This window comes from Rhinolophus sinicus, linkage group LG06 (genome assembly GCF_036562045.2).
Source record: "Rhinolophus sinicus isolate RSC01 linkage group LG06, ASM3656204v1, whole genome shotgun sequence".
Taxonomy (NCBI): Eukaryota; Metazoa; Chordata; class Mammalia; order Chiroptera; family Rhinolophidae; genus Rhinolophus; species Rhinolophus sinicus.
In genome coordinates, this window is record NC_133756.1 from 151,051,420 (window position 1) to 151,073,277 (window position 21,858).

At 38.7% G+C, this 21,858-nt stretch overlaps 1 protein-coding gene and 1 long non-coding RNA gene across 10 annotated transcripts in view; both read left to right on the plus strand.

Annotated features, from left to right (window-relative positions):
- The window catches only part of LOC109455119 (uncharacterized), a 103,291-nt gene extending 101,315 nt beyond the window's left edge, over positions 1-1,976 (plus strand). For all 9 annotated transcript variants that reach the window (XR_002138570.2, XR_002138573.2, XR_012497571.1 and 6 more), the window contains one exon: positions 1,582-1,976. This is a non-coding gene — a long non-coding RNA (uncharacterized LOC109455119). The remainder of the gene's footprint in view (positions 1-1,581) is intronic.
- Positions 1,977-7,552: 5,576 nt separating this feature from the next.
- Positions 7,553-21,858, plus strand: part of HSD17B12 (hydroxysteroid 17-beta dehydrogenase 12) — a 137,136-nt gene continuing 122,830 nt past the window's right edge. The window contains exon 1 of the mRNA XM_019746448.2: positions 7,553-7,841. Within this exon, the coding sequence (XP_019602007.1) occupies positions 7,682-7,841 (160 nt within the window). The 5' untranslated portion in view covers positions 7,553-7,681. The remainder of the gene's footprint in view (positions 7,842-21,858) is intronic.

Here is a 21,858-nt window from a genome sequence, read left to right on the forward strand (position 1 = left end):
GGGGGCAAAGCAAGTCCCTTTGGTCAAGGACAATACCTGAACAGGGACGCAGCTGTGAGCCCTCAGTAACTAGCACTCTCTGCAAATGGGGGAATGAATGTCTTGGTCCTGGGGTTGGCTGGGTGTGTGAGGAGAGTTGCATACTCCAGCATTGCTTTATTATGATTATTGAGTTCAAAAATACGCAAAACTAACAATATACTATTTCATTTAAATTTGTGATGACATATATACTTAATATATATGTAGGGTATTTATTATTATTTATACTATATATACTTTATATATTTAAAAGCAGTAAATGATACATAACATTTAGCAGTAGAATGATACATAACATCCCCCTCCAGAGGATAGGGTCGATTAGGTTCTTGGATTTTGTTTCTTAAGTTGGGTGGTGAGTTGTCAGTTTTCCATTACATGACTCTTTATAACTAATGCATGTATTTTATATAATCTTTTGTATGTATCAAATATACTTCCAAATATAATAAAGGTAAGAAAGAAAAGAACTAAGCAAAAGCAATAGAAATTAAACTAGCTGGAAAGTTTAGGAAACAAATAAGAGTAAAGATAGCAAATCTTGAGTTCACTCAAAGTAAGCATTCAGGGGAAGAAAAACTTCTGAAATTCCCCCTTTATTATTTACCTGAAGTTTGCTTGCATAACCACCCTAAAATTTTGTTGTTTTTGGCTGGAAGTTTGATGTTGCTAAAACATCAGTTTACTTTCCCTTCCACCTAGTTTTAAATCTGTGTGTTCACAATGGCACTTTTTTTTTTCAAGAGAGTATTTTGGGTAAGGCTGTTGGCATAATTATTACATCAGCTGGTGAAATAAAGAAATCCAGCTAATATACAATATTGATATATCGAGATTTCACTATGGTGTTTTTAATGGTATATTGATAGGACAGAGAAAGTTGTTAGGTTATGTTTGTATTATCACAGCTTTTATTTTTTAAAAAGTGTGTGCATGTATGTTGTATACATCATATAGTTTTATACTTACACAGAAAAAGAAATGGAAGAATGTACTCCAAATTGCCAGGTGTGATTAGTGGGAATAGGAAATGAGGATGGGATACTTTTTCATTTATGTGAGCTTTTGCAAATAAAAAATAACATATTAAAATTATATTTTTAATCAGTTGTTTCAAAATGACCAGTTTCAATTTTGTATGTTTACAGAAGAGTCTATTAAATGTGAGCTTAAGTTCTCTTACAAAGTAGAAAGAGCCCTGGATTTTGAGTGCAGACACCTTGGTTTTAAAACCAGGCCAACTGCACCAGAGTGGTTCTTAGGGAAGAAGTTCATCTTAAAGCGTTTGTTTCCTTGTTGGAAAACTGGGGGTGTTATTGTGATGTTTGAATGGGATAATGTATGTGAAGTCACTTTGAAAATGATATTGCAATATTGAAGCATAATAAATACTAATGTTCATTTGTATGGTAACATTGTTTGTTAAAGAAATTAAATATTAACCTTTTGGAAAACCTCACAATTTCTAATGCCAAAAATTTCAGTTTATTTTAAATTGGCTTGTTCCTCATGGCACTATTTTTTTTTTTTTTAACACAGGACTGAACACCTTCTCAACTGAATTTAAAGAAGTGCAATATTTTTGAGCTATGTTTAAATGAAGATGAGATAGAAGACCAGACTGTTAAAAATATGTAAGTTTTATTGTACAGCCAAATGAAGGATTCAGCTCTATTCCACTGGTATTTTAAAAAAATTCTTCAATTCTGTGACATTCCCTATTTATGGAATTTTCTTTCTTGTCATTGAACTATTCCTGATTTCATCATGAAAATATGACCTGAAAATCTATTTATGGAAGTACTGAAAGTGAATTTAAAATTAAATAGGAATGTTTGTATACTAATATGATACAATATGGTTGATTCACATTTTTCCATATTCAAGACTATTCTGAGCTCTAAATCTTTTAAATAAATGAGACTGAAATCCAACGTGGTTGTTTCTGAGTATGTTATTTGTGTAACAAGCAGATGTGTTTCTAGAGACTCTTCTACTCTCCCTTAACCTTTTTATGCTGCCTTCTTTGGCTAGTTCTTGAGATATCATTTCATCATCACACCTTTTTTAGTTGAAATCTCAATGGCTTCCTACTCTGTATGCGTCCATAGGAAAGTTACTTAAATGGTTTAAGCTTCAGTTTCTTCATCTTTAAAATGGGGATAAGAGTAGTACCTACCTCACTGAACACTTAATATCTATCTGCCAGTCATTGCTAAATGCTTCAGTAATAATCTCCCACCTGACAGATGTAGAATTTGAATGTTTAGTACTAAAACCACACAAGATCATACAGCTAATAAGAGGTAGAACTGGGATCTGGTCCCAGATTTACCTGACACCAAAGTCAAAAGTTTTAGTGTTGCTTCCTCTTTGGAGAGCTATTAAAAGTTTCATATGTTTGGTTAGCATGGCTCTGTCGATTTGTAGGAACCCCGGTCTATATGTTAAGTTGTGGCGCAGAATAATGCTGAATCGGAGTAGGCCATCATTACAGGTTCTTGTATACATTAGTTTTCAGTGGTTCATAAAATTTAACCAGAGACAACAACGTGTTCAATTCCAGAAGTGTGTAACTATCTGAACCCCAAAAAGCTTAACTCTGGTTCATACCACTTCACTTTGTGAAGCCACTGTTGTTTCTTTTAGTCAACAGAATAGTTATTATTCCTCAAAGAAGGCTATAAGGTGATCAGAATAAAAGCATGCATTTTTAATAAAGATTATTCCTGTTAGTTGCATAACTAGTACCCAAACTTCATAGAAAAAGAATCTATACCAAAATGACATGGTTTAATTTTCAGTATTTCTTTAGTTAAAAATAACATTCGATATGAATTCTAACAGCAATGGAAAGTCCATTTCTAGGGTAGCTGTCCTTATTTATTTAAAAAAAAAAAATCAAAATCAACAATTATTTTGTATGCTGTTTAATTTTATGTCAGATGCTGTAGGTGCTAGAGGTGCATATGTGCATTTTTCAAAACCAAAACCGTTGATGAGTACTTGCTGTTCTCTCCTCTCAACCCTACCCTACTGTTTGCCAGATTAATTTCTACTTATTCTTAGCTTCTAGCTCAAATGCCACTTCCTTAGGAAGGCCTTTCAGGGAAGTCTCCTCTTCCCATCCAATTAGGTCCTCCTTTTATCTTCTTTCCTTAAGTCCTATTCTTTTCTTCTTTGTATTTATTACAATTTTTGTCATATAATTAGTTGGATGTCTCTCTCTCTCCCATTAGATTGTTTTTATTTATTCATTCATCCAACAGGTTTTTTTGCATACAGGTAACCCCCGTATAACATGGTCGTTAGGTTCCTAAAAATGCCGTGTTATGCAAATCTGTGTTATACGAAACAAAGGACTAGTACAAAAAAGGGGGTTAGGTTCCAAAAATTAAAAAAAACATACTATCATATTTTTATAATTAAGAGAAATATCTTTATTAAAGCAATTTTCACCAAAAGTATAACATATTAATATGTAGTAAATGTTTTCTGTGTCATTGCTACTAAGAACCATTAAACCAAGGGCGTTTTCTTTTTGACAAGATATCTTCATCCTCTCAATTTAATACTCCATGAATAAAATGGATTTAAATTTTAAAATTCTGCAGTCAAATCTGATACATCCATGCTTGAATGAAAATTTTCAAATGAGGTATCTTTTGCTCTTAAAAGCTCTTATTACTCTCCGTGTAGTTTGGGGATTTCTCTAATTCTCAAACTGTGTTAGAGTGAAACTGTTCTAGGACGCTGTGTTGTACAAAGGATTTCCCCAATTCTCGAACTGTGGTAGAGCAAAACCGTGTTATAGAAATGTGTGTTACATGGGGGTTACCTGTACTTACTAAGTGTCAGGTAGTCTTAGGTGCACATCTTAGGTGAAGACACAGTGGTGAACAAGAAAAGGTCACTGGCCTCAGGAACTTACATTCTATTGGGAAGGTGGACTAAAACCAAATAAACAATTCGAAAGCATTAAGTATTATAAGAAAAACAAATTAGGAGAAAAGGATAAGTAGTGACAGGGTAAAGTAGAGGAGGCTATTTGGAATATTTATGCAGGGCAGTCAGAGAAAAACGCTGAAGGGGAAGGATGTGTGAGCAAAAGCCTAAATATATGAAGGGGTGAGCCTTGTGAAATAGGGCGCAAGGGATTCCAGGGAGAGGAATCAGGAAGTAGAACTGCTTTGAGACCGGAATAAACTTGACTTATTTGAGGAACTGCAGGAAGTGTGGATAAAATCAAGTGAGCACAGGCGAGGGGGCTCGATGCTGCTGGAGAGGTGAGGGCAGGTACGCTAGGAGGACTTTCTTCTTGTTTTTTAAATTTTATTTTGGGAACAGTGTGTTTCTCCAGGACCCATCAGCTCCAAGTTGTTGTCCTTCAATCTAGTTGTGGAGGGCACAGCTTGGCTCCAAGTCCAGGCCCAATCTTCAGTTGCAGGGGGCGCAGCCCACCATCCCATGTGGGAATTGAACCAGCAACCTTGTTGCTGAGAGCTCGCGCTCTAACCAACTGAGCCATCTGTTCGCCCCTCCGGAAGCTCAGGGGCAGCTCACTGTCTTCAATCTAGTTATGGAGGGCGCAGCTCACGGCCACGTGGGAATCAAACAGGCAACCCTATTGTTCAGAGCTCGCGTTGTACCCTAATGATCTATCTGGCTGCCCGGATAGATCATAATGTGATATAATGTCCTTAAGGGATTTGAGCAGAAGAAACAATATCTAATTTACTTAAAGAATAAACACTCTAGTTCCTGCCTGGAGAGTTATCCCCAAGACAGCCTTCAGGGAAACCAGTTAGGAGGCTATTGGTGTACTCCACTCAAGAAATGCTTGTGGTTTGGATGAGGTTGACAGTAACAGTAGTGGGGAGAAGTGTTCAGTTAAGATATATTCTGGAGGGAGAGTGAACAAGACTTGCTGACGGATTGGACATGGGAATGTAATGGAAAAAAAGAGAGTCAAGGTTGACCCCTAAATTTTAGAGCTTAGAAGAAAGTGGGTAAATAGTGGTGCTTTTAATAGAGATGGGAATAAGAGAGGTGTGTGTGTGGTGCTGGTAGAGTTCTGTTTTGAAAATGTTTAGTTCGTGATGTTTATTTTTATTTTACATGTGAGTGGAGATGTTGAGTAGGCAGGTAGATACACACACACACACACACACACACACACACACACACACACACCTCAACAGAATCTGAGCCCGGCCACAGACATTTGGAAGTCATCAGCTTACAGCCGATATTTAAAACCAAGGGACTGGATAAAATCATGTAGGGAGACTGTGTAGAGAAGTAGAGAGCTGGGGTCTGAGCCCAAGGGCATTGCATCATTTAGAGGCCAGCAAAAGGAGGGAATAGCTAAAGGCTCTAGGAAGGGGCAGCTGGTGAGGAAAACAGTGGCCACCCATGGTTGAATGGCAGAGTAGGATGAGGACGATGAACTGACCATTTGCTCACTATTGTATACCCAGTACCTAGCTCGTTACTGGTACATAATTAGAAAACAATAATATTTGTTGAATGAATGAATCTTCACTTTTACTTACTTGTCAGACATTTATTGAGGGTCTCTAGGTCCCAGGCACTATTCTAGGTTCAATGGATTCATAGCATATTGCTCCCAATAGTCATAAATTCTAGTGGGGGGCATAGACATGCATACAAATGCAACAAAAATATGTCTTTTTAGTTTATAAGCTCTCTCTTCCCCTCCTTCCACTTTATCCTAAGGTGAATGGGACTTAATATTTGGAGTGCCCTATGTTGGTGAGCAATAATGAAATGGGATGTATACATTTGGGGTTGTATGTAGGTAAAGATTTTGGCAAGAGGAAGAGGCTGAGGGAGAGGAATGGTAGGACTTTAGTTGAATTGGACAGGCAGCCTCAGCCAAAGGTATCAAATTCCATTGAAATAAAATATGGTGCCAGCTCAACGTACATGGCTGAATTATGCTGGACAGTTATCAGTTTATGAAGAACAGTACAGCCTCAGGGTTACACTTAATTAATTTGGTAAATGTCAAACAAACTCAAAAGGAGTCTGGAGGCTTTGGCTAGAAATAAATGACAAAGATGTATTTACTGGTCTGAGAGTTTGCAAACTGGAAACACAACTGGGCAATACCCACAGTGTTCAAAGAAGAAAGAAAAGCTAAGGGTTCTTATAGTAAACAGTATATTCTTAAGAAGAATCAGTCCTGCATTCATAGCCTCTGGATTGGTTTAAAATAATAATCCTCTAAATGACTGGTGGTCTGGATAGTAGATGCCAGATGGTCTGGATACATGAATATTCTTTCCTTAGTCCTTCAGGGGTTAACCAGAGGGTTATCTGGAGGTTTGAGGTATATCCAGGCATTGATACAGGACTGGAAAATTCAACAGTTTAAGTTCCCAGGATAGTTAAAACAGGAATAGAATTGTTTTCTCATGCCTCAACCTACTTGATTTTAGTAGTCATGTTGACTATCGTGACTCCATTTTATTTCTTCACTCTACTCCTCAAAAGAGAGTGGAGAAAGAATGGGAGGTATCTCTCTAGAAATAAAGAAAAAATTTTAGGTACCTTATAAGGGTCCAAATCCATACCAGAAAAGGAAACAAAAATTGATGATAGAATAAGTGTGAAGCATTGTATTGCATTACACAATTTCTTAAACTTACCTTGTGGTCTTTCTCCTCTGGAACTTTGGTGAAATAGTTCCCATACTTCTACTTAGACTGCACACTTTTGTGCCTCCTTTCATCTCAATCCCCCCACCCCAACAACAAAAAAAGGAAATAAAAAAAGAAAGTAAAAGAAAAATCTGTCATCCTTTAAGGCCCAGTTACAACATGGCGGCCCTTTCCAGAACTGATTGTTCATCAAGCTGTTAATATATTTTTCATTCGTCATACATCTCTTATGCCTTTGTGTATGAGTTACTTGTCTCCATGAAATCATTTGCTTTGAACTCCAAGACTTTGCGAACTATGTTGTTTAAACAATAAGCGACTATAACCGGAGTGAAGGTGTGCTGCGGGGAAGGCATAGAAACAGGAGATGCCAGACTTCATCCGGAAAAGTTTATGGGAACAATAAGAGCATATTTAACAATGATATAGAAGTATTTAATAAAGAGGTGAAAATAAAACCATAGCTCCACGGCCATTTCTTACTACAATCTTGCTATTCAGCAGCAGCTTCTCTCATCTCATTCTCCCTTCAAACCCGAGCTCAAACCAGGCTGGGTCTCATTGGCCAATTGGAGTGCAGGCTTCCGCAGACGGCGGCAGCCAATGAGAGACCTGCGCTATCTCGTAGGCTGAGACGTGCCGAAATCCTAAGGGCGTGGCAGGTGAGCAGTCAGTCTCCCTAGAACGGAAACACGGCCGGGTGCGCACGGGGGCGGGGGCATGGGCAGGGCAGTGAAACTGGAGTCAGCCAATAGCTGACGCACTACGCGCGGAGGAAAAGCTAGATCACCAATGGCGGCACGGATATGGCGTTCTGGGCGGGGTTTCAGCCAAAAGCGGTACCGGAGCAGCGCCTATTAGAGTTGTCCTCACGGTCACGGCCGGTTCCTCTTCCAGGTTCCATTCATTAGATTTTTTTCATTCACGAAAGTAGTGAGGCCTGGTTGAAAGCCATGGAGAGCGCTCTCCCTGCCGCCGGTTTCCTGTATTGGGTGGGCGCGGGCACCGTGGCCTACCTGGCCCTGCGCATCTCGTGCTCGCTCTTCATGGCTCTTCGGGTCTGGGGTTTGGATCACGAGCCTGGGGTCGGACCAGGGCTCGGTGAATGGGCAGGTGAGTCGGATCCAGCGCCGTCCGTCTTTTCGCTCCCGCAGCGGGTCGCGCGGCTTGCGGCCCGGCTTGGCCTGCGCTGACCACTTCCGGGCCCAGCGCATGGCCTTCCCTTTCCCTGTTCCCCTCTCCTTCGTGAGGCTCCTGCGTACCCGCCTAGCCCCTTAGCCATCTCTGGCTTGCCTAGACTCGTAGTTTCTAAATGCTAAATACTTTGCTGGCCCAACTCAAGCGAATCTAAAGAAGAAATCTGGCCTGAACTCTCTGGGGCTTGTATCCTTTAAGCCATTCCGGGCTCATGGCTTGAAGTCAGTCCTGCTGCCTTCTCAGTCACACTCTACTCACCTTTGTTCACCCCTTCTGAGCATTTTAAAAATATTTTCGTTGGATTTGAATACTGGCCCTGTGTTAAAGATGAAAAGCATTCCGTTCGCTTTTTTGGGGTGAGGCTGAAGGAAGAGGACATAGAATTTCCGAAGTCTTCCTGCTTTGTGGAAACTTACCTCTCCAGTTACTTGGATTCAGCCAATTTCATGTAATTTACAAAACCTTTAGAAGAAAATATTCGCTAAACTGCTGGAGTCCTCATGAACTATTGCTTCTGCAAAACAGTAACTCTTCATGTAAAAATCAGAAATACTTTTTGTAGAAGGACATTTGTAGGAAAAAGTATCTCCACAAAGAGCGAGCTAAACAAATGGCTCTTGTTCCATCCAGTCGGAGGATTTTAAAAATGGAAGAGAAAGGTCAGATTGGAGAAGTTGAGAAAATTACCTGCAGGGAAGTTTTGCGCTTGGTTTTATTTTTCTGCTTTATTGTTGCTTTTGTTTTCCCTTTATTTTTCGCTTCTCTTACTTTTTTTTAATTTTATTTTATTTTAAGCCAAGTGATACGCTGTGGTCATTCTCTGATGTGATTATTCTGCTGTTTTATAATTTGAATGCTCACTTAGAGCATTTTATTGAATTTTGGGGTGGTTTGGGTTGTTTTCAGACTAGGCTCAAGTAAGGTACACAAATAATATTACTCCATATTCTTTATTCATTCAGAAACATTTTAATACCCTTTTGGGGCAGCAGTATAAAGAAAACTCTCAAGTAGGGAATGGATATATAAGAGCCCTGTCCACGATGTGAAGCAGCTCTTAACATAGGACTAATTTAAAAAAACCTTTTAAAAAAATACTCTTTGAGAAAGCAAGTGTTCAACTTGATTATAATCAGGATTACAATTTCACAATTGGCTTGCCCAAGTTCTTGGTTGTGAGGGTTGGAAAACTTGTTGGACTTTTGAAATAGTTACACAAGACTCCATGTCTTGGGAAATCATATATCAAGATGAAGTTTTGTAATTTGTAAGCAAAGACGGATGTTAGTAGCTTTTAAAAATATATCTAAAATTGACCATAGTGGCTAATAACTAAAATGGTCCAAGTCATCTCTATGAGTCCATAGTAAAAGTCAAGTATGTGACATTGTCATTTTGTAAGTAATACTTGTATTGAAAAGATTTGATGCCAGAAGAAAGATTTTTGATTAATTAAGGGAAATGTTTAAAAAATGAAGAGATGAAATTTGAACTAGAACACTGGGATATAGCAGAGAGGATCATAGTGTCATAAAATGAAATATTGTTGAGTTCAGTTTACCCTGGATTGTTGGAAAAATTCTCTTTTTTAAGTACTTAAGCATAAGAAATGATCAAGTTATTTGTAACATTACCCTACATGCTTGTATGTGGTAGCCTGGATCTTAAAATACTTCCGTTATCCCTCCAAATTCAGGGAATCTTTGAAAAACAAAGAACATTAAGAGTAGCTCATCTTAAACAGGTTCTTTGTGTCAGCTGGACAGGTGAACTGAAATACTTTGAAAAACAAACCAGCAGAGATGATACTTGAATAAATAGGATTAAATTGTGATTAAAAATAAGTGGCTAATTTGTTCGACCAAAGTTAAGAGTCCAGAATTAATTTTGTCAATAAACAGTACTAATAAGTTTTCTCTCCTATAGAATTGCTTACTTAATCATGTGCAAACTTTGAATAAAAGCAAGTAGCAGGCAGTACGTATTAGGGAGGCATTGCCTACTTTCTAGTACGTACCGTTGATTTGACATCTTCCTCTCCATATCAATTAAATATTTTAAGTATTACATAGTCATTTGTGTTGAGTTAATAGTGTATTTTGTATTCTTGTTATTCTTAAATCTCTTCATGTGACTATGTTTCGTTTTTCCTCCTCAGATTTCAGAATCTGAGAGGCAGGGACTGTGGGTCCACATTTTTTTGTCTTTTCCCACAATGACTGGCCCATTGATCAGATAAAACCTCTTCTAAACTTAAAAACCAAAGCTTGGAAAAACCCTGAAATACAGGCATGCTTTGCAATCAATAAAAATATTCCAGACCACAGATTCCTTAGTCTAGTTAGGTTTTTACGACCATCCATTGCTTGCCCCATACTCTAGTTTATCTCCATCTCCTAATCAAGAGCGAGATCATCTCTTCCCAAGTACGCTCCAATAACATTCCCACTCAGTGAATTACAGTGGTTTCACCAGGTCCCTGGCAGATGGGTTTAGCCAATTTAGTAGGGAAGACTGTTTGGCCTGTCATTGTTATGCGATACTTCCTGTATTTCTTAGGAGAACAAAGAGATCCTGTGAAAGTGGAGCTTCAGTTGTTTGAAGGTCACTGTGGCAAGTAATCAAAAGAAGATGCTAACAAAGGTGGTCAGTTTGTACTAAATAGAGAACAGTCATTGCTGTGGAGCAATCAAGAATGATTTAGTTTGAGCATAGATAAAATTTGCATTTATCTATCCTTGCGTAGATATTTGGCAATCATTGGAGTTTATCTAAAATGACTGATACTGAAATAAACTGGAGATGATAGATGCAAAGGCAAGTTAAGTATACTTCCAAAGCCAAGATATTTTATAGCTTTTAACTTGAGACAGCCCTCCGAGCTCTTATTTTTAGTTTTTAATGGAGAGGATATCTCTCTAGGTAGGAAAGGGTAAAGGATCCACTAGTCAGTTAAAGAGTTAGATTTTAAAAATAGCTATATTGAGATATAATTCATATAGCACACAATTTACCCATTTAAAGTGTACAATTCAAGGTTTTTATATTTACAGGGCTGTGCAACCGTCATTACAATCTAATTTTAGAACATTTCACCCTTCTTAAAACAAAGACTGCACCCATTAGCTGTCACTCCCCAAACCCAATCTTAACCCCAACTCCTTTAAGTCCTACTCAGCCACTCATCTACGTTCTATATGCGTATACCTATTATGGACATTTCGTAGGAATGGAATCCTACAATACGAAGTTTTTTGTGACTGGCTTTAGCACAGTGTTTTCAAGGTTCATCCATGTTGTGGCATGTTTCAGTGCTTCATTTCTTTTTATTGCTGAATAATATTCTGTGGAGTGAGTTTAGATTTTTCCAAGGGTCTTCACCTCTGCAGTTTGCCCTCTGCCCATCTACATTAGCAGATCTGTAAGATTTTGCAGCTTTGATGCTGCTGGAGCTCATTTGACCCTGTACTATTCCAAAGACTTTCAGGATTTTAAAAGGGCGTGGGCTGATGGGGTTCTGCTATAGAAAAGCTATTCATCAAAACTGGCAGTGCTTGGTAAGCTCCAAAAAAATCAAAGGACTCTCTGGATCAGATGTGTGTAATTTCTCTTTTTACACTGTATAACTACAAAGGATTGGTCTAGTTACCTCAGATGGTTGAAGGGTACCTGAGTAACCAGGGCCCATTGACAGTAGGTTCCTTTCTTTAACCAGATTTTGAGGTATCACGATTTAAGGAATTATGTATGAAATGTTAATTATTTAAATTGGCAAACCCAGAAGAATATTAATAACTACCATTTATTGAATGCTTGAAGTGTTCCAGCCACTAAACATAGATTTATCTTTTTAAAAGATTAAAAAAAAATTTTTTTTTAAATCTTTTTTAAAAAGCTTTTAAAAAAATTTTCTGTTCTTCTTATTTTCTGTGCAATACTAAGTTTCTTATGTAGAGGTCAAACCTGAGACAGTGGAGACTCAAACCTAGACTTGAATTCTAGCTGCTCTACTTACCAGCAGTGTAACACTGAGTAAGGTAGTAAACCTCTGAGCCTCTCTTTCCTCATCTACAAGATAAGGATAATACTGGCTCCTGTTTCATAGGATTGTTGTGAAGGGTAAATGAGAATACTTAATCTGTGTCAAACAGAGAGTACAGTGCCTGGCACATAAATGCTTGATAACTTATTACTATACATTATATATATTTATAAATGATAAATTATTAGTAATATTATTAGCCTTAGTAGCGTTATATACTAATAAGCTAATTGATGAGATAAGGCTTAGTAAGAAAAAGTTAATATCTAGGTGATTGCATCTTCAGAAAACAGATTACCATTGCTACTGCAACTGAGTATTGAGCTTCAAAACTAATTTTTTGTTTGTTTGTTTTGGTTGGTTGAATTGAGAATAATTTCAGTTTCAGAAAAAAAAAATGGTTGAAAGATTTAGATAATGAAATCTATCAGTTCAGGATACATGGGTAAGATCAATTCCAATGTCATTAAACGTCATTTATAGATAAGGATAAGATAAAAAAAATTTTTTAAAGTGAGTCTTCATTCTTTTGGGCCACAATACCAAAAACACTGTAGGCTAGGTGGCTTAAATAACTATTTCTCACAGCTCTGGAGGCTGGGAAGTCCAAAATCAAGGTGCTGGCAGATTCGATGTCTGGTGTGGGTCTGCTTCCTGGTTCAGAGTTCTCACTGTGTCCTCACATGACAGAAGGCACCTGGGAACTCTCTGTAGTCCCTTTTATAAGGGCACTCATCCCATGGTTCCACTTTCATGACCTAATCACCTCCTAAAGTCCCCACCTCTTAATACTATTACACTGGGAGTTAAGATTTCAACATATGAAATTTATAGCACATAAATCCAGTCTGTAGCACAGTGGATTCTTTATTTCATTTCTCTTTTAATCTTTAGTGAAAATAAGAATATTATAGTAATTTGCATCCATGTCTTCTGGGGTAGATTAATTTAAGACTGGGAGGCAGGGTATGCAGTCTTTGCTGTGCTTGGTAGAGTGTGATACAACACTAACTCATTTGTCCATCCTCCACCAAAAATACTATTGAGTGCTGATCACGGACTTTATTTTATTTTTTAAAGTTTAGAGTGTATTTTTTTTTTATTGGGGTAGGGGAACAGGACTTTGTTGGGGAACAGTGTGTATTTCCAGGATTTTTTTCCAAGTCAAGTTGTCCTTTCAATCTTAGTTGTGGAGGTCTCAGCTCCAGGTCCAGTTGCCATGGTTAGTTGCAGGGGGCGCAGCCCACCATCCCTTGTGGGAGTCGAGTCCAACCTGCAATGTTGTGGTTGAGAGCCCACTGACCCAAGTGGGAATCGAACTGGCAGCCTTCGGCATTAGGAGCATGGAGCTCCAACCGCCTGAGCCACTGTGCCGGCCCCTGATCACAGACTTTAAAATAGACCAATGGGTTGGGCAACAGTAATCAAATAAATGAACTATGCTGTATTAATGGTGGAAAGAAGATGTGCTTGGTTCTATGAGAACTTGTAAGTGAAGGTCAGAGAGAGCTGCCCTGGGGAAGCAATGCCTGAGCGGAGATATGACAGGAAGTGAAGAGGAGGAGAAAGAGCAGAGGGAACCACAGGTGCGAGGCTCCTAAGGCAGGATAGGTCAGGGCCCTCATAGAATAAGGCCTAGTGACGAGAGCCAAAAAAGGGTGGGCATGATGTAAGATGGGGGTGGAGTGGGAACAAGGGACCAGCAAGCAGGGCTGTTTAATGTATCCTGTTTAAGAACATGGGAAACAATTGAGGGCATTTTAAGCAGAAGGGAAATGTCGAATTGCAACTTTAAACAATTCCTTGTTTCTGTGGTCTTCCTGAAGTCCTTGCATTGCCACAGAGATATATCAGTGCAAGTTATTAAGACAATCTCAGTTAAAATTGCCCCCCTCCGTTTTTTTTAAAGTGCATTCATACTTTGTTATAAGGGAGGGCACTTTTGGGCATTTCCTAGTTATCATCTTTCAGAGACCATTTCTCCCTGAGGGAAAAATCTAATCACTATGGCGTGGGAAGTCCTACTCTTACCAGAGACTGGGTGATAGGATGTGGTTGAATGGACCCTGACACTGGATAATTGCTTTCTCAAGGTCACTCTGTGAAACTGTGGTGTGATGGTTGTGAAGCCTGCCACAAATCTGTATCAGGGAATGCTTTGTTTTATTTTTTCATTTTGTCTAGTGAAACAATGCATTTGCCCTCTAACTGCCAATCCCAGGGAGATGATCCAGTTTCTGAAGTTACCTTTATCACCTTTAAATGAAGTTATTTCTATTTAAATGATCTAGTCATTGGGGGAAGGGAGGGAAACCTAGAAAACTTAAGATTTTGAACAGTCACTGCCTCTCAAGAGTATTATATTGGGAAATGATAGAACTAGATTGGCTTTGGAGTCAGTGCAGCATGGGTGAACTTTGCTGCTTGTTAAGCTGTTTGACCTTGGGCAAAGATCCTTAGCCTCTGAGCATAATTGCCTGAAATATGAAATAGAACTGATTCTTTTCAGAATTATTATGACAAGGAAATGAGATGTAAATGAGCTTCTAGTGTAGTCCTCTGAGTGTTTTTATGGATACCAAGTAACATATATTTAAGAATATCTTTATTGGTACCAATTACTCTTATTTGGTGAAAAGGATTGTTGAAACCAAGAAATAATGTAGTTTACTCGGCAGACATACTATTGGAAATCTGAAGTTGTGAGCAGATCAACTGGCTGGTAATGAAGTGCTGCTGCTGCAGGAGAATTCTTTGCTTTGTGAAAAGATACGCTAAGTGGTTCCGTGAAATAAATGTTCTCCTTGGTGAACCTAAGATACGATGGACTTAGAAAAAGTTGGTTATGTGCAGCTTTTCAGTTATGTGTGTAAAAACCTTAGAGTTACCTTTGACCCCTCTTCTCTCTCTCCGTAGATAGTCTATTAGGAAATGCCATTGTTGCTAACTTGAAAATATCCAGAGTCCAATCCCTTCTACCATTCTGCTGGAAGGCAGTGAAATTTCTTGCCTCGATATAACTGCTTCCTGTCTGTCTTTGATTCCACTATGGCTTCCCTACAATCGATTCTCACACAGCAGCCAGAGGGATTCTTGAGAAGTTCATGTCAGATCAAGTGATCGTCTGCCTGGATCTCTCCAAGGCTTCTCATCCTGTTCAAGTTAACGTCTGTAATTCTTCATGTGGTTGACAAGGCTTTCAGCCACATGCCTTCTGCCCTCTTTTACCTCTGCCCTCATCTCTGCCCACTTTTCCTCTCCCTTCTAGGCACACTCGTTTCTTGAACATGCTTCTGTTAACTTAACTTCCTCGAATGCATGGCATTGCTGCCTTGGGGCCTTTAGTTCTTTCCTCTTCCTGAATGCTCTTCCCCCTCATATCCACAGGGCTAACTCTTCTTACTTCCTTCAAGTCTTTGCTCAAATACAGCCTTCTCTATGAAAGCTTCCCTGCTACCTTGAAACTCAATCCTTCCTTCCCCACCCACTTCTGATCCTCGTTACCCTGCTCTGCTTGTCCTTTTTGTCATAGCAGTTGTCACCATCTCCTATACTGTACACTTGGCTCATTTATTTGTGTTTCTTGTTTGTCTACCCCTATTAGAATGGAAGCCCTATAAAGGCAAAGATCTGTCTTTTTTGTTGACTTATGTATCTGAAGCACCTAGAACAGTGTCTGCACATAGTGTTAATATATATTTGTTAAATGAATGAAAATATCTATTAAGTAAAGTATTGCAGTGTTTTCTGAGATTAAGGGATAATGTATTGGGGGGATTATCTTCTCTTTCTATATTCTCTTAAGGTATTAGTTACAAATCTAGGAAATATTAGGGATAAATCTAGAAAACATTAGTCTTCTCACCTCAAAAAGTGAAATTATTTCGTCTAAAAACAAAATACAGATTAAAATCTCAGGAAGAAATTCTCATAGTATAGACTCTGGAACCAGACTGCCTGCTTTGAATCCCAGGTCTGTCAGTTACAAGCTATATTACCTTAACTTCTGTGTGCCTCAGTTTCCTCATCTGTCAAATTTGGATAATAATAGGTTTGAAATAAATTTAAATGAGTTAATGGGTGTGAGATGCCAGATATTGTCCTAAGTATCTGGCATTTAAATAGTACATGCTATATAAATGCTATCTGGTATCGTTATTATATTTGCTATCATTTTTATTTGTGAGGTAATTCTTATTTCTATCTATCTATACACATCTTCTCTCTCGCAGACTTTTTTCTCAAATTTCTAATAACTTACTGCATATTCCTTTCTGGATGGTTATCAAAGATCTCAATCCTAGCTAGCATGTCTAAAATTCATCTCTTCTACTCTCCCCAACATGTTTCGGACTTCCTTATTTTTGCTAATTTTAGAGTCACCCAGCCTCTAAATCAGGATGGCAAATTCAGATGTCTCTCGCAGATAAAGTAAACGAGTGAAGTGGACTGTGTGTAATGCGTGTCCATACGTTATCTGGTGATCAGTTGTGGTTGACATAGTGTGGTGACTACTTAGACAGTTGTCGCCCTTCAGTCACATGGGCCCTGTTCTCTCGAATTTTACCTAAAAAGCCCCAAATGTAGATTTTCTTGTGTAAAGTTTCTTAATTTTTTTAAGGTTGATGCACATTTCTCAATTTTATTCTCTGGGCCAAATAAATTATGCCAGTGGGCCAAAGGCAGCAAGTGGCCAGTTTGCTCCGTTGTCTCTTGAGTCCTAGATCTTGCTTTTCTCTCCATATCTAGACAGGAAATTGCCGTATCTTACTGAAGCTACCGTCACAGTCTTTCTCCCATCAGTGCCTCTCTCTAAATTCCCCTGATAATTTGGCCTCCCTACCAAAAGTTACACTCTGGTGCAAGTTACATCTTCTGAAAAATCTCCAATTAAACTATCCCTTATATCTTACACAAAAAACTTCAGTTTCCCAATGTGTATGCAAAACAGACATCAAACTGGTCCTTTGGATCATGTTCTTATGTTTTTTTTTGGTCTCCTTTCCGAATGTGGCGCTTTATGTATCCTCCCTTGGACATACACCTGTGTGACTTACTGGGTCCTAGATCTGCCTGTACTTTCCCGTTTCTTTCCAGTTCTGCGTGTTTTTGCCTATGAAGAAACATTTAGTAGTTTCAATGGTTGTTGAATGTTGATTTCAACTGCTTGGAGTTCTCTTCTATTGCACACTCTTCCTCACTGTTTCATTTTGTTAAGTTCTACTCACTTTTCCAAGTCCAGCTTATGAATTTTTCCTTGCAACTTCCGGATGGAAGCAATCATGTACTTATGGAACTCTGATAGTGCTTGTTTTGTTCTTTCTTGTTGGCTTTTTCACACTTTATCCATTAGTCATTGCTGTGTGTGTGTGTGTGTGCGCGCGCGCGTGCATGTGTGCCCATACATGTGTGTAAGCATGCATGTGTATGCATGTATTACCTTGTTCTAAACTATAAGCCCTTTGAGAGTACACAATAAATAATACATGTGTATAGTGAATGAATATTTTTTTCCTTCAGGTTCTGGTATATTTTAGTTGGGAGTGGGGTGTTTTGGTTTTGTGTTGCAAAATAATTTGTACACCTTTTTCCTCTTTGTTTTAATAAAAAACTTCAAGTGACATACCTAAAAGGTTAGATTGAAGTTAAACCAAGGCTGGTTAGATAAAGACTGGTTACAAAATTATTATAGCAGGGTTGGGATAACAGTTCTGAAAGTGTGAAATGCAGTGAGATAAAAAAGATGTCCTTGAGTAGCATTGGTAATGACCTTTTTCATCCATGGTTTAGGAAATTGTTATAGGAAACTAACAACTCTGCCACATTTAATAAACATTTCAAGATTAATTGAATTTTTGTTATTTATTATTCATTCCAAATCTTTATAAAAGTGTTGCAAATAGACTTTTTTGTAGTAAGAAAGACTTTTCCAATTTGAAGTTTCAGCAAAACCTTGCTAATTGGTAAGGCCAAGATGTACTAGTGAAAAATTAATTTCTAGGCACTGTTGACCAAAATGTAGTTTTGTTATTTTGAAGGCCTGATAAAATGAACCCAAGCCTTCTAGAACCTTCAGACTTTTTGGATTGTTGGAGACATTAAACTGAATTCCCTGGAAAATCTTTTCGGTAGTAAAGGCATTGAAAGGTAAATGTAAGACATATCGGAATCACTTCATAAGTTATATAAATGTCTAACCATTATAATGTATGTCTGAAACAAATATAGTATTGAACGACAATGGTAATTAAAAACGTAAAAATAAGTACAGAAAGAAGAAAGGTAAATGCATACATATAATAAGTGCTAGAAAGTTGACCACAGAGCATTGAGTATATAGTTTTTTACTTCATGGAAAAAGGAACACTACAGTTGGTTGACACTCTTTACAAAAGTTTAGTCCGCCATTTTGTGAGAAACTTGAGAAAACTGAAAAATCATTGGGAGGCCGAAGAGAATAACGATAGAATAAGAAAACTGGAAGGGCTGTTGGTGACCTCTTCAGTCGAGCTATTGGGGAAATATGCTGGAAGAGGCAATGACTTGCTCGAGATCATGCATCTAGGTAGAGAATGGCTGGGCCAGACAGGTCACTGGCAAAGGGCAGAAAATGGAGCATGCATCTGTGGTAGACTGATTAAAAGCAGTGGTAGGAGTGTGAGCAGCAGGCGCTGACAGCAGAGTGGAAGCGATTTGTCGGAGATGAATTAAGGGAGGAAAACGGGAGGAGAAGCAGACGTGATCAGTGGTAACAATGAGGACGCTGGCAGAACTAGACTTCGTCACACATTCCGCAAGTGCTGTGGGGCCAAAACAACCCTCTTTGTCCAAGAGCCTGAACTCTCAAGGAAATGACATGTACCTGTGTAGCCCCCGAGGGTTCCATTATGCCATGCTCTTGGCACACTCTTATATGAACATTATGACTGGGGAACTTTTTCATTGTATGTCGTGCTGCAAGTTAAGTGGGTTGATCCAGTGTCTCTTACCTGTAGTCTCAGCCTTACCCCAAACTACAGATTCTGTTGATGACACTGAATTGCCAAGGAAATACTGTTTTGTTTTAGTATATGTTTCTCAAAGGGGCAGGAAAGGACAGTATCTTTTGGAAATTTAAATGCCAATTTTAAAGTTCCCTTAATATTCCTAGTGTGTAGAAAACTCATTCTCCAGATTGGTTTTACTGCAATGATTGGCATTAACTTTAATGCCACCAAGCAAACTTGCAGTAGAAATATTGCCAAGCTTGCTTTAATGATAGCTGAAACTCCAGTCTTGTCACATAAACAGCTAATAAAGTGAACAAGCTCCCCTAATCTTGCCTATTCAGCCTGATAATTTTTTCTGTGGAACAGGAAGCTGCTGCTTATCTGTGTGTTCCAATACCTGTCATTGCCTGTCACGTGAAAGGAGGTGATGATCTCTTTATAGATAAAGTGAAAAAACCCACAGTGGGTTAGACAATGATGTTTACACATTCTGAATTAGAGGAGGTTGAATTAATGAAATTTTACTGTAACGACGACATCTTAAGTGCTTTTGCAAATATTCTCAAATGATTTCCACAACAACCTCGTCAAGCAGGTTAGGGTTGGTTTTCTCCTTTCCACATAATATACTAGTACCCGAGGGAGATGCCTGATGTAAGAGTTACACAGCTAGTAAATGGCAGAAGAAATCGAATCTAGTAGGTTTTCTGACTCCAGGCTCCATGTACTTTCTAGTTTCCTGCCCAAGTTCCCGATAACGATGAATTTGGAATACCTGTACAAGAGCTGATAAATTGGAAAGTTCCTCAAATGTTGTCTGAAAGTGAAAGGTCTGCTTATGCCACGGCAGTATCCAAACTCTCGTGGATCATAAGAATCAACTGAAAGTGTTTGTTAAAAATGTAAGTCTAGGGCTTCGCTACAGACCTACCAAATCAGAATCTCTAAGAGAAGATTCTACATGGGAAAATGTATTTTTAATAAGTAAGATAATTCTTAAGATCTCGCATTTCAGGAAACACTGGACTGTGGTCAAGCTAGCCCTAGAAGAAGACAGTGGACTGTACCTATCCAGCCTTTTTAGCTGGATGTCTTTCTCGGTACCAGGGCTTGGTTTCTAACAGTGCTAAAACTTCCAATGATTTCTGTGTTAAATGTTTACTCATAATATGACAGTTACGTAGAGATTGTATTTTAGCTAGTTCTGTGTTTGTGCATTTGAAATCGACTAGGCAAAAGAAAAGAAAACTTTGAACGTGAGTATGTTGCTGTGTAATGAGAACCACAGCATTTCCCAGTCTTTACTAATTGGAGATTGGGGGTGAGAGAAGAGGAGTGAGTAAAAATGGATTTTGGTAGATGCAAATAATAGAAAATTTCGTTTGCTTTTGGTTTAAGTAGGACCATAGGAGGATAACTGGAGACTTAATTTTTATTACATTTAGAGAAAAGAAAGTTTTAAGTCTGCTTTTTTTTATAAGTGGCTTTAAAAATTTTTTATCTTTATTGTGAAATTAAGGTGGTACTTATTGTTAAGAGCCAGTAGACTAAAGAGGATATTCTATTTAGTCTTCTTCTTTAAAAAAAATTTTTTTAAAATTGCTCCAAATGATGAGCAAGAAGGAAAATGGGCTTAAGTTTCACCAGGAGAAATTTAGATTTTAGTTGGCTCTCCCGATGATCTTTGTAGTGATTAAACAGTGGAATTCAGTCATTGATTCATTCAGCAGCTATTCATGATGTGCTATGTGCCAGATACAATATGGAACATGGGATCATAATGGTAAGCAAGAAAGCCATGGTCTCTGCCTCCATTAGTTTAGCAGAGGACACAGGTCATGACATAAGCAGCTCCAAAAAGTGTAATAGGAGCCAGCTACGGGGGCCCTAACCTCATTCAAGGGCTTAGAGAAGGTTTTCTGAAAGACGTAACATTTAACCCAAGGTGTGGAAGAAAAGAAGTAGAGGAAAGATGATGATGATGTTAATGCCAGTAAGACATACTGTTTATTAAAAAGGTTACCATGTCCCAGTTACTTTTCTAACTACCTGAATTATTTACTCTTCACATAATCCAATAAGATAGGTCCTGTTAATATCCCATTTTGCTGAAAGAAAGCTAAGAGCAGTTTGCCCAAAGTCACATAGCTAGTAAGTGGAGCAGCACCTGGGATTTGAACTCCTGTTAACCACCACGCAAACTGTGCTGATGAATTAGAGATGGGCAGCGAGGGGGGTTGGAGGACGGGAATATTTCCAACAGAGGGAGCTCTTTGGGTGAAGACCTTGAGGCAAGCGAGAACATTCAGGAACTTTGAGCTGAGAGTCCTTGGGAGGAGAGAGTTATGAAATAAGAGTGGGTAGAGAAATAAGCAGGAGGCCAGTCATAAACAACCTTGAGACTATGGCGAGAGGTTTGTTTATCCTAAGGGCACTGGGAAGTCACTGAAAGATTTGAAGCAGCAGATGTCGTGATCAAGTTTATATTTTGGACAGTTTACTCTGGCAGTTTGGAGAATGGATGAGGAAGGAAGCAACCCAGAAGATAGGGAGACCAGCAGGAGATTGGTGGTGGTGGTGGTAAGCCAGGCATTTGATGATGGGGGGCATGGACTGAGGGAGGGAGTCAGACGAGAGGGAGGGAGCTGGAAATCCTGGGCCTCATCATGAGTAGGTTGTGGGGCTGAAGGAGACACAGAGTCAGGGGAAAGTTTGGGCAGGTCCTGGCACTAGTCATGACATTGGAAACACTGAGAGAAGGAGCAAGCTTTGGGAGGAAAATAAGGAGTTTGATTTCTCACGGGTTCTGTGTGAATGTCTGGCCAGCTTACTGTAGATTGGCACCGGGCTGTGCCTCTGTTCTGAGTTCCTTCGGTTCAGCAGTCATGTGTAGTTGTCATAA